Source organism: Scleropages formosus, chromosome 16, assembly GCF_900964775.1.
Source record: "Scleropages formosus chromosome 16, fSclFor1.1, whole genome shotgun sequence".
Taxonomy (NCBI): Eukaryota; Metazoa; Chordata; class Actinopteri; order Osteoglossiformes; family Osteoglossidae; genus Scleropages; species Scleropages formosus.
In genome coordinates, this window is record NC_041821.1 from 23,654,750 (window position 1) to 23,670,858 (window position 16,109).

The 16,109-nt window shown below is 40.0% G+C and overlaps 1 protein-coding gene across 2 annotated transcripts; it reads right to left on the minus strand.

Moving 5' to 3' along the window:
• Nucleotides 1-394: 394 nt before the first annotated feature.
• LOC108933559 (erlin-1-like) lies at nucleotides 395-15,961 on the minus strand. 2 transcript variants are annotated; one of them, XM_018750721.2, is made up of 12 exons: nucleotides 15,954-15,961; nucleotides 10,668-10,799; nucleotides 10,394-10,475; nucleotides 8,753-8,799; nucleotides 7,802-7,863; nucleotides 7,589-7,714; nucleotides 7,385-7,458; nucleotides 6,810-6,868; nucleotides 3,952-4,043; nucleotides 2,760-2,849; nucleotides 2,546-2,625; nucleotides 395-2,341 (listed from the first exon to the last, which is right to left on the minus strand). In XM_018750721.2, exons 2-12 carry the CDS (start codon nucleotides 10,772-10,774, stop codon nucleotides 2,105-2,107), a joined length of 1,056 nt encoding a protein of 351 aa, XP_018606237.2. In that variant the 5' UTR covers nucleotides 10,775-10,799; nucleotides 15,954-15,961; the 3' UTR covers nucleotides 395-2,104. The 2 variants fall into 2 exon arrangements, with proteins under 2 accessions (XP_018606237.2, XP_018606235.2); XM_018750719.2 differs by lacking the exon at nucleotides 15,954-15,961 and adding an exon at nucleotides 15,062-15,315.
• Between the last annotated feature and the right edge of the window lie 148 nt (nucleotides 15,962-16,109).

Consider the following 16,109-nt stretch of genomic DNA (forward strand, 5'->3'; position numbering starts at 1 on the left):
CTGAAAAACTGTCTTTTTTGTAAGAAGATATGACTCGCTCAGCTTTAACAGTCACGGCAAATTAATAAATCTCTTTCCCAAGGACACCAGGAATTAAACAAATAAAGACACTGATCATGTGTTATATTAAGCAGGACAGGCTGAACTGGCATCTGCATGTAGCCTCTGGTCAATGAGTCACTTTAAATCAGCAACTGTTGGCCTGCCCTGTTAACAGTTTTCTAAAAAACCATCTTCTCAGATGACACTCTACCCCATATGCTTTATTATATGTTAGAAGCATATGTGATTTAAACACAATTCAAAGGGCTCTGTGATAATAAATGAAGAGAATGAAGCAATAAAAGAAGTCTTTATTGATTTCTGAAGTCATGTATTTAACCCCATTGTACAAAAAAACTGTAGGAAGCTGTCTTTTTTATTCACATTAGATTACGTTGAATTGCGTTCATATTTAGCAGAAATATTCATGACCACTATAACAATTTTACAAAAACAGGTAAAAGCTTTCAGTATTTAACATTTGAGATTTTGTTAATAAATCACACCGATCGCATTAATGGAACTTGTATTTAACATTTCTAACATTTCTTTTGCACCAGCACTTCTGAAAATAATTCACTCTTATTTATATCCCATATTTTAAGACAAATTTTATTATGTTAAAACTATGGTGCATAAAATTGAGGTAAAAGGTGTTCGACTGGGTGAAGTTAACTTCCACTGAGACACATTTGTGAGAAATAAACAAAGTCTAGAAGAAAAAGGCCGCCCTCTGCTGGGATAAACATGACTGAAATGGAAGTAAAAATTTTACAGATTATGGTAAATATTGAAATGAATAATGTTTCATTAATAATAATATGATGTGAAGCAAATGCTCATATGTTCACGTATCATACTAAAAAATTAGCTTTTGGAACATTAGTTACCTCTATCAATGTAACAGGAATGAATATATTCTGAGTGCTGAAAAATGTTGTATTTTCCTGTTCAAGTTATTACAGGCCTGTAATGTCACACAAATAATTCATGCATTAAACATTACTAAACATGGATATTTTATAGGATTGGTTATAATGCAGTTTAAAAGCATTTGCATGACCTGTTTTCCTGATAAATAAAAGGTCAGAGTTGATTTACTTCCTTGTTGACTCCGAAAAAAAAAGAATTGTAATTAACTATCATATCAAATCAGTGGACAGTTTCCACTCTATTGTGAACTTAACATACACATTACATCCATCCATCCAGCCATCCATTGTCAAAAACCACTTTCATAAATTAATTTCAATGAAGAAATTTCAAGTGTAAAACCAACAGACACGAATGTCTAAAAGAACGCTTCGTTTCCACAGAAAATGGCTTAGTCTTTTTAAGAACTGGTGACTTAAAGACAGGGTGTCATTAAAATATTCATGTCTGTTTCCTAGAGGGACAGCGTTGTGTGTGCAGTGCTCTGAAGATGCCATTAAAAGAAAGTTATTACCCTAACAAGTAAACCTTCGCACAGTATCTCTGTTATCTGCTTCAAAAGTACCTGCCATCAGAGGCGAGATGGGCTTTACTCCTCTCAAATGACACCTCATTATAAAAGCAAGTGATGCATTACATTCACCTCCAAACACTGCTTGTGTGTTTACATTGGTTTTATGCGTAAAGACTGAGAATCTACAAAAAGCTGCGATTCAAACGAGTCTTCAGAAATTCTCTGCTTATCATTGCTTACAACATACGACTGATAATATTTTGCCCCAGAATTCCAGTTCAAGAAAGGCTGAACAATTTAAATCGCAAATTTGGACACACACACTACATATATATAATATGTAGTGTGTATGTCCAGATTTGCAATACCACCATTTAACATTTATTTTTCATTTGCACTGGTTATCAAATTTATTTCTGTTGCAAAGCCCTTTCCTTTGAATTTCTGCAGCAAACTTCTTGATTACATCATTGAAAATCAGAAGCGATAATCCTCCTGATCTTGCTGGGAACCACATATAGTTTCAACCGTTGAGGACAGAAGTCTAGAAGGTTCTGCCAGTATCAACCCTCTGCATAGGCCAGACAGAGCATAAGTATCTTAAAGCTCTCTCTCTCACTGGCCAGAGTCATCCCTAGAGTGCCTGGTTCGACCTTGCGCTGCCTTCCGGGTCTTGACAGCCTGGCCCAGCAACCCAAGCTGCTCTGAAAAATCCAGCTCAGCCCGAGTCTTCCCACAGGAGGCGCTGTTGTCTACAAACATGGGGGGGATGTCTTGGCCAAAATAGATTTTACTGTTGCCTGCAATTGCCTGGTACTTTGTGAGCTCCAAGTACTCTGGTGTCAACTTCACCTAAGCAGTTTAAAGTCCATTCCATGAGAGAAGGAAAACAAAAAAGTGTCAAACACCCATACACTGATCACCATCAAAAGACATGAGGCATACTGTATGACTCCACGGATTCATTTGGTTAAAATGCCATGAAAAAAACATCGCAAGCTAGGTTTTGAATTTTACTTATATTCTTCAGAACAAAACAACAGAAAACCATATTACCCTATTTGCTTCAGCAAACTTCTCAGCTGTGTAGAACTCTGCATCTGCCTTGGCCTTTTCTCTTGCCAAGAATGCGGAATCTAACAAATGTGGTTAGACACCATTACTTCACAATAGTTCACGCCAGTTAAAAGACACGTCTTGAATGGGGCGGAAGGATAAAGCATTGTTTCCAATAAATACAGATCTAAAATGAAGAAATAAACAAGCAAACCCTCTATTTCAGAAATCTTCTTTTCAGTCTCTTTCTCCATCACTTTCTGCTTAAAACGAATCTCTGCCACTTGAGCAGCTTTCTGTGCCTCTGTGAAAAGGGTTTGACAAATGGCACAAACATGAAGACATTACTGAAGCACTTTAAAAGTTGAAAACAAGATTTAATTTACCATATCTTGAATATAGGCTTCTCTTGCAAAGCAAGTGTAATTCCTTCCTTAAAATTTGCTTGTAAGGTGGTGCATGTGACTGTCCGGGTTTCGTCTGGGTGCTCTGGTTTCCTCACTCAGTCTAAAGATGTATTTCAGATGAATTGGTGACTCTATATTGCTTGTTGGGGGTGACTGTGTGAGTCAGTGTGTGTTATTGCCCTGCAATGGACTGGGCAGACTGTACCTTCCCTCACACCTTATGCTTTCCGGAGGTCTCCAAAGCACTGTAATCCTACATTGGACAAACAGTTATTGATAGTGTATAGACTGATGGATGTGTTCTGCTTTTGTTTTACTGTAATTTTGTAAATATTAATACTTACTGTAATTTTTTGCTTTACATTTGTAACATATCTTCCATTGTTGTAAAGCTCTTTGAGAAGTTTGTATTAAAGGCATTACACAAAACAAAGATATTATCAGAAAACAAAGTAATGAGGCAATCACCATTTATTTAATCACTCATAACACTCTTAACCACTCTGCTGAGCTATTCATCAGGTATCAGCTGCAAAAAAATGAATAGTAAATCAAATCACATCAAGTAATGTGTAATGATATTGCCTTCTAAGCAAATTCTATGCATTTTATCTCTTGAAGTCTTAAACTGAGAGGTAAGGTTTTCCTTCAGATTATTTTAACACTTTTTTTAAAACATTTTAGGGCTCATTATTATGGCAGATTATGTTTTAACGCTATAATAAAAAGTCGGGAGATTTCTGAGAGGTGTTTGTGAGAAGCCACATCACATATGGGGGAAGGCTGCTTGCTTTGTGTGATGCTCAACATCACTGGGGCCCAAATTTTGATACAAAATTATTCTTATAAGGCACTTTTTGCAGGTATGAGTTCATTGCTCATTATGCAAATTTTAGGGTAGAAATTAGACATGCTCACAAGTATGGCTTCTTATAGGGACTAGCTGACATAAGAATAAGGGGCAATAAATCACTGCTCTTTTTATAGTGGTTTAGTTACCAATGATGGCCTTCTTTCTCTCTGTCTCTGCCTCCTTCTCCACAACCTTCTGAGTCTGAGTAGTGATGAGCAGACGGGTCTTCTCGGCCTCCCTGCAGGAACATACAAGCAGAACAGCCTTTTCTACATTTTAAAATTTTACTGCAACAAATCTTTGACTACAAAATTGACTATAAATACAGGCAGTCCTCGACTTACTACATACTAAACTTACAAGGACCCATAGTTACAACAGCTGTCCCATCAGCCTTATTATATTATTTCCGGGTCCCAACATTTGGTCATAACCAAATATTTTTAATAAAAAAAAATTTATAAAAACAGAATGTTTTATTTATAGAATGTTCAGCTTCTGATTCTACTCAAGTTACTTTTTTACAATGGCTAGCAAGCAAAATGATAAGTGTTTCAGTGGTGCAGAAAAAAAAAAGTGAAAGAAAACATATTTAGAACTGAAAGCGAAAATAATAGTGCAGCATTAAAATACTGAATTGCTTATATTTTTATTATTTGGAGTTAGTATTATTTTACCATGAATAATGTGTATAATTAGTGAAAAATATTACAAAGCACTATTACACAATGTAGCATTCATATTAATTTACTTAGCATGTTAATTGTTTCTATATCCTTATACAGGCAGTCCCCAAATTACAAATGAGTTCTGTGTCCTCAGTCTGTCTTTCAGTCAGATTTGCACGTTAAGTTGGAACAGTTAGGTATGGTGGGTATCTGACATGTCTGTCAAACGTTCGCCTTAGTATATAGTATATTGTGTACCTTTCTATGCATAAAAAAACATTAAAGAAACACTCTGGATATACTAAAACATCTTTAATGTAACAATACAGTAATGATAATGATAATAATAATACAATGTGATGACATAATAATAATAATAATAATAATAATAATAATGAAAGTAAAATATTTATAATACAGAGACATAGAGAGAGATGATAATAATAAATGTTACTACTGTCATGATGAACAGAGGACACGGAGGAGGCTGGAACGAAGTGCAGGATCATTTATTCAGAATCAAAGGACTAGACGTGTTCTCGTGTTCGGGGACAGGTGAATGGTTGGTTGATCAGCTAACCGAACAGAGGCGAAGATCCAAAATTGTAGTTGAGGGACAAGGTGGGCGGTCATAATCAAAGAGACGTGGAACAGGTGTCACGCCCCGGGAACTGCGGCTCGTTGACACGATCAAGTGTAAAGGGAGCCCTGTAACCACACAGGGGTGCGGATTCTTGCAAACACCTCCTTTTGTGGATTTGCATTTTCAGCGTTTACTCCTCGCCCTTAGTCCCTTCTTTGTTCTCTGACTCTCCCGGCTCCTGACCCTCGCGTGATCTCCGGACTCCTGAGATTAGCTTCACCTTCTTATCGACATCCGCGCCTCAAAAGACCTTCACCTGTCCCCGACCATCGCTTTTGCCTGACCCAGCAAACTCCATCCGAAATAAAGCCGACCCGCACTTGGGTCCATTTCCTTACCTCCTGTCTCCAGTCCTCTTACCTGACAATGGGACTGGGGAACAATGAGGGACAGGACATGGAAGAGCAGAGCAAGGTAGGTTTGAGTATGCAGACGGAATGGTTGTCTCGAGTGAGATTCTGCAACTGGGAAGAAGTGTCTTTTACAGCCAAGTGCTCCAACTGAAGCTGCTGGTTGAGGTGCGAGGTGTGGTCATGACAAGTACAGTATTCATAATAGAGAGAGAGAGTGTCCACGCGCGCATGCAAAACATTAAAGAAACTTTAATGTTCGGTTTTCCAATGTTCATTCGCGTTTCACCTTTTTCCGATCGGTTTATTATTTCCACTTTAGTTTCAATCATGATCGTTTTCCTTTTCTTGGATGCATCACCATCACTTGCATCACATTTACGCTTTGGTGCCATGGTTATGAGGGTAAAAACAAAATAACTGAAACCAAATACAGAAACACACGAGTCACTGTTAACAGCAATGAAGTGACTGAAAAGAAGGAAGTCTTTGTCCTATCTCGGGCTCACGCGCCTTGCCCATGTAGACGAGCAATGTTTTGATGCCCGTCACAAAGTAGCAACTGTTTGTTATTACAAATCATTGTATGTAACTTGAATTTTTAATATAATAGGCTTATTTTTGAAGTTTTCATCTGATTGTTACTTAAGGGTGACAAAAAAAAAATAACTTCCAGTCAGTAAGGGGGTGGTTTGTAACTATGGGTTGTACGTAAATCAGACGTTTGTAACCCGGGGACTGCCTGTATAGAAATTAATATAATTCAGTATAAGTAGATTTGCAAGGGGGTGCGGTGGTGCAATGGGTTGGATCAGGTCCTGCTCTCCAGTGGGTCTGGGGTTCGAGTCCTGCTTGGGGTGCCTTCTGGTGGACTAGCGTCCCGTCCTGGGTATGTCCCCTCCCCCTCTGGCCTTACGCCCTGTGTTACCGGGTAGGCTCTGGTTCCCGCGACCCCGTATGAGACAAGCGGTTCTGAAAGTGTGTGTGGATTTGCAATTTACAACGAAATTGACTTAAAACAAAGTGGTCATAAAGGAACCCCACCATAAGTCGAGGACTACCTACAACAACAAAATGTTGACAGAGAAAACCTAAAACGATTCTGATCCTATGAGTTGTGTTTTCACACCCAGAAGAGCTACAGATTGTTTGGATTCTACGCATGAAAACTGTTTCATTAACCAAAGTCAAAAACTCTCTTATTTAAAATATTTAACTGACAGCCATTGTAGTATTAACATGAATATTATTTAACAACAATTTCAGTTTCATTATTACCCATCGACATATAAAAGAAGTTTTTTTTTTTATAAACAAAACGAACTGTGTATTGTTAATCTCACATCAGTTCAAAATTTCTCCTAATAGCCTCTGGGATTTTGGGCTTTGTAACACGAACAGCCTACAAAAGAAAATAAAATACTGTATTAATATTGCAGATAAGACACATGAAACATGCATTTATGCACATGCATTATTTACAACCCCTTGCTTCTTGTATGAAAAGCATAACTGCAACAGATATGTGTGAAGGATGGATGTGCCTCCTTAAAAAAAAAAAAAAAAAAACTTCTACACTATAAGACTGAAACATACTGAATGACAGAATATTAAAATTCATTATTCCGTGCCATATGTTCAAACCAGGTAAGGGGGTTAAGTCACAACGGGCTGGCAGATTTACATCTCTTTACATGTGGCCTAGAATTCAGTTAGACCAGGAAATGAATTTAAGAACTGTTCTTCCATAAAAAACACGGAAACAAATGTCTGCTTTTCATTGCACACAAACAGACCTCTGGATGCTGTAAACTCTATACCTATACAGTATGTTTATATTGTATTATTACTATATACACTACATCTCTGTCAGACTTCCTGTGAGAGCTTTAAATAGTATACTGTATTTTATTTATACCTGCACAGTGAGACCAGGGGCCATGACATTCAGATCTTTCTGAAGGGCAGTCTTAAGGTTCTCATCGATAATATCTATAATAATAAAAGGAAATGGGCATTCTGTATTTCACATGTAAAGTGAAATTAAGGTGAAATTTTTAAAAAGACTACATTTTAATTCTGGCTATCCAAAGGTAAGCTGATAAATTCAAGTGGAGCGTACCAAATAAATCAATGTACACCTCCTGAAGAGTGTGAATGCTGCAGAACTGGTTGAGCTCATGATGGATCTTGTTAAAAATCAGAGTTTTGTCGTAATCTGCAGTGTAGTTCTTCACAATCTCCACCACTGAGTGGACAGAGAGACAGGTACTTAGCATTACATGCACAATTCTGCCAGGACACAGGACAAAAAGCATGGTATCTCCACACTAACCTGCTGAGGGAACCAACATGTTCACCACCTCAATTCGATCAAAATAGATCATCACACCTCCACTGTTGAAAGAGCACATTGTTTTGGACATGAATAAGCTGAACTAGACTTCTTGTCTAACTGACCCATACGGTGGCAAAATGACCGCTCATCTCATGCATGGGGTTGAGTAACTTGCTGACCGTGCCAACTACCGCTGTGATTGCAAAAATTTCAACAAGTTTCTTGCAACTGCTTAGTTTCTGAAAGAAGGATTCTCGTAAAAACATATAAAAGAACTTTTTTTGACAGTGAATAAAGACTACAATAGAGAACAATAGAAGAAAAATGTCTCAGATGAGTGTCACAAAGTACGGTACAAAAGATAGCAAATACTTTTTATTTTAACTGTAACGGATCTGGGTTGTAAATAATTATATCAAAAGCTCTGAAACTTTTAATTTACTACTGATCCTCCAACATCTTACTATATGAAACATAACACTGAAAATCTCTTCACATTAAATATCCAGTACCTGTCAAAAGTTTGTGTACACTTGCTGAAAATGAGTTTTGTTTAATGAGGTCCTTGATGAAAAATTTTGATCAGGAAACCAGCTGACATGTTTTCCCAGCTGTTTTGCAGCAGTTCCCAGAGATGTTGGACACTTGTTGCTCTGCTTTCACTCTTCTGTCCTGTTCGTCTCACACAGGTACTGACCTGGTACTGCGCAGGTTGCCCAGGTGTGCTCACACTTTCCATCGGTACTGCAGGTACAGTATTGCTTCCATAGTCTCGCTATAATCCCTGAACCGTGACGTATTCTCAGTGTCCTTAAGTGTGCAATGTTCTTAAATGTGCTCAAGTGAGTCGGTCTCCAAAAGACTTCGTAATGAAGCTACTGCGCAGACCTCCGTCCTAACAAATGATTTGCTTCACCTTTCACACAGCAGGGAAACACTGTACTGTACCTCGTCCCACAAGGCACATTCTTCACTTCATCAGTCTGCAGGGTTGTCTGTAATATCAGAACAATTAACAGTCGATGCAATGAAATAGCCATCAGTAAGCGCACTCGACAGATGTTACGGTCTTCAAAGAACTTTTCTCTGTGCATACAGTTCAACTGTCTCTATCACATTTTTCAGATAAATACTTATAAATACATCGCAATATTCCACCAAAGTCTGTGAGGCTGAAAAGGCCACAATGTGAGCCAATGCCTCACTGACCATATTAAATAAAAGCAAATTCCATTTGAATTGTACTTAAAGAAAACACCAAACAACACATGGTCTCACAAAACTTGTGTGTGTGAATCCTTCAGAAGGGGTGTACGAGTGGAATATAAATTTTAACTTGTTGGTCACACTGAAATAAATGGACACTTGTGAAGGAATAAATTAAATTATTCAGCGCAGATGGTAACTGTGGCACTAATCTCTTGTCTCAGTGTCCTCCGATGAATCAGCTACTGGCACACTAATATATGTCTTCTACACTTATCTTAAAATAGATGTTTACATGTTTTCATCTTTTATTTTCTTTTGCTGAAGCTGGGCCCAATTTCAAAGGAAAACATTAATGAAGAAAGACCCTCCAACTTTTTCATGCTCAGACTAAAACAGCTGAGAAATTATTGCTAGTGTAATTCTTGAGAATTTTAATATTAATTCCTCTGTATTATATTATTCAGGACAGGGGGTGTGGTGGCGCAGTGGGTTGGACCGGGTCCTGCTCTCCAGTGGGTCTGGGGTTCAAGTCCCACTTGGGGTGCCTTGCGGCGGACTGGCGCCCCGTCCTGGGTGTGTCCCCTCCCCCTCCGGCCCTACGCCCTGTGTTGCCGGGTTAGGCTCCAGCTCCCCGCGACCCTATATGGGACAAGCGGTTCAGAAAGTGTGTGTGTGTGTGTGTGTGTATTATTCATTATATGATATTAACCCCTGCCCTTCCTGTGTTGCCTGATAAGGCTCCGGTTCACCGTGACCTCGCTTGGGACAAGAGGTTTCAGCGTGTGTGTATGATATTAATTTGTTTTTACGTCTTACTTATATCCCGTTCCCTTATCCTTATGTGCTTCCCCTTTCCTCTGCCTGACCTGGAATTTCTAGAATACCAAGTGCCTTTGTTCACGAGGCCTTGCGTAGTCTGTTTTATGGGTACAACTAGAAAAAGGAGACTGAAAGGTACATGCGAACAGTGGAGAAACATGCAGCACTCATCGGCGATGAGAAACATCTGATGAGATTCTAGAGATCTGTATTAAACCATCTTTGAAGCTTATTTTTGCCTCATTATTGACACTCCAAAGAACCTGGCATTGTCTAATAAAGATTAATGTAACATACACCTTATTTTCAGAACTGACAAATCCATCCCCATCACACTCCACCAACCCTTTCAGAGAAAAATTTAGGCTTTTTTGGGAAGACTTCAGAATTTATCAAGTTTAAATGCGTTTTTTTCTTCCTTTGCATTGAATCGGTTAAACATTGAAAAAGCAAGATTTCTATTCTTCCTCAGCGCAAGGAATCCCTAGGAAATAAATAGAGGCAATTAAAATTTAAAGAGCTTGTTTTTTAAGGCATTTTCAGTGTTCTATCGGAGCACACCTGGACAGATCTGTAGGTGGTGATGAAAGGCAACATGATGTGGTATCCTGGACCATTGGGAGAAGTCAGCAAAGCTCCCCCCCTATAACAAACAACAGTACGTCTGAATAGTAAAGATCATGGTACATTAACTGCTGAAAGACATACAACCAGACCAGTGCTAAACAAATAGTGTCATGATTAAATTGTGTTCAAAGCAATGCACTTAAATACCTTGATAAGACCCTGGATTTCGGTTTAAAAGTGCAAAATTGAGTGTTGAAAACTTACTTACCTGTAATAAACAGCAAGGTGTCCCTCTTCAATCTTATGTATTGAAAAGTACAGTAGGAACCCTACAATTCCTGTGAGTACCACAATTACTGCAGCCGTGTGGGCCATTGCATCCACTTCACTGCCCCCACCTCTGAAATATGAAAACACTATTACACAATATTGCAAATGTGTGTAGGGGGGTGCGGTGGTGCAGATCAGGTCCTGCTCTCTGGTGGGTCTGGGGTTCAAGTCCCACTTGGGGTGCCTTGCGGTGGACTGGTGTCCTGTCCTGGTGTGTCCTCTCCCCCTCTGGCCTTATGCCCTGTGTTGCTGGGTAGGCTCCAGTTCCGTGTGTGTGTGTGTGTAATGCATGGGGGGTGCAGTGGGTTGGACCAGGTCCTCCTCTCCTATGGGTCTGGGGGTTTGAATCCTGCTTGGGGTGCCTTGTGATGGACTGGTGCCCTGTCCTGAGTGTGTCCCCTCCAGCCTTATGCATTGCGTTGCTGGGTTAGGCTCTGGTTCCCTGCAACCCTGTATGGGACAAGCAGTTCAGACTGTGTTGCAAATGTTATGTGAGTGTCCTGCTGAAATATCAGCCACATGATGGGTGCTTGGAGAGCAGTATTGTACATTTCTACAGCACTTTTCTCCAAAGTAACTTGTAATGCTAGACAACCTACAATTATTCACCCATTTATACAGCTGGGTTGTTTTACTAGAGCAGTTTAGGGAAAGTACCTTGCTTAATGGTACTAGAACCAAAAGTAGAGATTGAACCTCTGACATTTGGGCCCCAAGGGAACAACACTAACCCCTATGCTACCAGGAGTCCCTACTAAGACCTTGCCTTGCAATCTGAAGGTTCCCGATTTGAACTCAGTTCCTGCTGTAGTACGGCTGAACAATGTACTTACCTTGTACTCAAAAAGTAAGAACCCTCTGCTGTATCAACGGGTAAATCACTGTAAAGTTGATTAACATTACGTCACCTTAGAGAAAGGGGTCAGCTAAATAAATAGAAATAATAAAAATTGCAAAACCTTTCGAATGAGACATCAGAGAAAGCAGGTAAATGTTCAGTAAATATGCTACAAGCACTAGCCATAAAACGAGCTTCTAAAATGTTGTTTTTACAAGTCAGAACAGACAAGAAATAGCAATAGCTCTAACAATTGATAATCATAATCAGAATGAGTTCTATTGGCCAGTGTGCTGATGCACACAAGGAATTTGCTGTGGTTCTAGGTGCCTCCAGTATTTACAAACAACTGATACAAAATAAATAACATAAACAAATAAATAATATGATAGTACTGCAAAATCATTAATGTGCCCGAGTCTAGCATGTCTGTAGTTTGGTGTGTGAACAGCCCAACAAAAATAGAGCACAGCAGAGGAACATGTGAGACGACAGATGTCATTGATACAGTCTTAAATTTAGCTTCTTCTTATTAGTTCTGAAATTACAGAAGCAGGACTTTCTCTTGCGTTTTGTGTATAACGATAGTACTTTGTACGTTATACCAGAAATGTGTCGTTTACAAACAAACAAGAGATGGCTGATTTTTCCCATCACTAACTGAGGTCCCCACTCAAATAGTCATTCCAAAACCGATTTTCTGTGTTGAATAAAATGTGGCATCATGCTACACTGCAGGACTGTAATTATAGTGTATACTGTAGCACAGTCTAAAGAGCAGCCACCTACCAAGAAGGGCTGTCTGTGAATAATGTAATAATGTGAAAATGTGCATAAGTAAAATTGGTTATTTTTATGGACTTCCAAATGAAAAGATGAACATGAGGTTAATGTAGAGAAGGTCGGCTTTTATTTCTGCTTAAATCTGGCTTTTTATAAAAATGGAACTATGTTGGAAAAATGTTATCTGTGGTGTTTAGCTCACCAATTTCACCTGAGCATAAGTACTTGGACAAACAGGTTTGTGTAGGATTGGTTGCTGCCGCTGGAGTTTGCCTTTTGACGTCTGGTTTCCAGATAAACAGTATAAACCAAGACGAGAAATAGAGAACAATTAGGATGGAAAAGCAAGCAATTTTGAAAATGAGATAAACGGTTAGAAATGGTGCAGAGAAAGTGGGCATCATAAAATCAACAGTATGGAATATCTTGAGGGCGAAAGAAGCTAGAAGAAGAATTTGCAATTTGTGATGACCAAGTCGACCAAGGAAGTCATTACAGCTGCAAAAGAAAACCCCAAAATACCAACCTAAGACACTGCAGACACTATGTAGAACACAGGGGTGAAAGTTTCATGATTCCTAGACTAAAGAAAAGAACTAATGTGTTAGAGATCTGGTAGCACAGTGGTTTGAGCTGCTACCTTTAGGCCCTAAGGTCACAGGTTCAAACCTTACCGCTGGCTGTAGTACTCTTAAGCAAGGTACTTACCTGAAACTGTGCCAGCAAAAATTACCTAGCTGTATGAAGGGGTAAGCAATTGTAGGCAGACCAACATGGGAAGCTTCTTTGGAGAAAAAATTTAATCTAAAATGAATAAATATAAATAAAGAAGCTACACTGCAAGATGCAAACATGTTATCAGAACCAAGAACTGAAAGGCTGTGATAGAGTTTGCAAAGAAGCACAAAGATGAGCCAGAAGAGTTCTGGAACAAAGCTTGGCCAAAAGAGGTAAAGGTATCACTTCATCAAAGTGATTGAATGGGAAATGTGTGAAGAAAGAGAGGAACTGCAAATTAGTTTAAGCACACCAGCCTATGTGTGAAGCCTGGGGGAGGCACTGCCATGGCTTTGGCATACATGGCTGTGTCTAGAACAGGCTCTCTGGACTTTCATGACAATCTACAGCAAGAGATGATGGCGGTAGCAGAAAGAACTGAAGTGTACTGAAACATCTTGTCTTCCCACATCCAAAAAAATACCTCCACCCTCATTGGGTAGAAGTTGCAGCAAGTCAATGATCCGAAACATATTGACATGAAGAGCTAATCAGAAAGAAAAAGCTGAAAGTCTTAAACTGGCCAAGTCGGTCTCCTGATTTAAATCCAACTGAGCATGCATTTCACTTGATGAAGAGGAAATGGACATCATACAAATATAAACTGAATGAGTATGTAACAAAAACAACAAATTTTATGTCACAGCCCCAATACTTATGTTTCTTGCAGTGTATTATTTATTTAGTTACTCAACAATATGAGATCGTGTAGTGTTATCGTTCTTAGTCCAAGTGAATATTTAAAGACTATTTGGAATGGAATTATTATATCGGTGTCTTCAACAAAGCTGAAAGTGTAGCAGGTACAGGTGCTAAGTTTGGATCCAAAGGTTACAGGTTTGAATCTCACCTGCAGCCGTAGTTCCCTTGAGCAAGGTACAAACCCTAAAATTGTTCCAGTAAAATTACCCAGCTGCATAAACTGGTAAATAATTGTAGGTAACTTAACACTGTAGGGGTGCAGTGGCACAGTGGGTTGGACCGGGTCCTGCTCTCCGGTGGGTCTGGGGTTTGAGTCCCGCTTGGGGTGCCTTGTGATGGACTGGTGTCCTGTCCTGGGTGTGTCCCCTCCCCCTCCAGCCTTATGCCCTGTGTTGCTGGGTTAGGCTCTGGCTCCCCGTGACCCCATATGGGATGAGCGGTTCAGACAGTGTGTGTGTGTGCTAACACTATAAGTTGTTTTGGAGAAAAGAGTCAGCAAATGCATAAACATGTGGGATACCACATATCTGTCTCACAATCTCTCCCTCTATGTATGTGCCAGCCTGTCTTACATTTACATATGTGATTTGAATCCTGCATGTGTCTGAAAGAATCATGGATATCAGTTTAATAATATCTCACAGTGTCTGAGCCACAGACCCCCGAGTTGCTCATCTTCCACATAGAGTGACACATGCATGCATATAGAGCTGCAGATGGAGTACCTTAATGGTGTAGATGGACTTGGAACCAGAATGCTGTTGGGTGAAACCACACTGCCTCCTACTACTAGTCTACAGTAATATCCTTGAGCACAGCACACCCTGAACTGCTCAGGGAAGAATACCTTGCTGTAATGAGTCAAATACTGGTATGTTAACAACAGTGATGAATGATACTTCAGAGTAATACTAATATTACTTGGCTGGGTGCAGACAGAGGAGCTGAAACGGACAGTAACACGCATCCCACACACTCACTGCTGCTGCAGACACGCAGAGACCCGTCAAACTTCTCTACAAAAGTGACCCACACACCACTAACACAGTCAGTGCTGTATATGATATCTGGTCGGGCAGGGTGAACGGGGTAAAAACGCAGTTTTGATCCGCTCGCACTCGAGAGCTCCTGCTCACACGAATGTCGTAAACTTGTTTCGGTACAGTGAAAGAAGAGTCAATCAAACGCCACACGACCTGCGTGTTTTTTTCGGCCTTACGCGTGAAACTCACCGACTCCGCGAAGCCACCAGCTCACGTGCTACCGCCCCACTGCTGCTGCGCTCCGAGCCGCGGCCGCCCTGCTCGAGCTGAGACGCAGCCCGCGAAGATGGTCGATGGCGGCAAGACCGCCGATCGCAAACTCTGTGCTTCAGCTGAACCCATGAACGCAGAGCTTGGGTTCCTCCACCGGCGGAGTAAATGTGAAGAACTGCATCGAGTGCGACCGCTGACACTGTCTAGCTCCCCCTAGAACCGGACAAACTGCTACCCGCTAGCATATTTCTTCGATAAAACAATAGAAGGGGGCATAACTGTCCAAACACGACATTTGGCTGAGCAGGGTTATAGGTGATGACAGTTTCACTGAGACAGAGGTTAAACATGTCATGATGAGTGTCATGGTCATGAGCACACAAATCCTGCTAAGAACTTTTTAGTTTCTCAAAGTTGCAGAAAACGTATTTTGAAACTATCAGAAGACAAATACATTTACGTTTTATTTATTTAGCAGACGCTTTTTTCTCCAAGCGATGTACATCTCATTTCGTGCATTAGAGACATGATAGAATGCAGACGTATGACTCTTAAGTAAACTTAGTTTCATATATTCAAATATTTTAGTAAAAAAATGATTTTGCAGAGGAAGAGTTGGACATTGCTATTGCATGTGGAGTACGGGCAGTATTTTGGCCAGATGAGATGTCATATTAAAACTGCATTTAGACATACTGGAAAGTACTGCAGTACATCAACAACCTGGTTTCCCCTCATTCAATGTTCAGGAATGTAGTATTTCTTCCTTTTCTTCTCTCTTCATCCAGTGTTACAAGATTTATTACTCTTTTGTAATACTGAGACAATGAAGTGTGTGATCTTGTGCACAGGCACCATCTTTGCTTACCCATTGAATTCCATCCTCCTGTACGCCCACCTAGGGGGGTGTGTGCGCGTGGGGGGGGGGGGCAGTGTATTTTAGTCTGACATGTTTCAGCAGGGATTTCACTTCTAGCATTTCAGATAACACATGTATATATGCAAGTGTGGGAGTATCACTAGC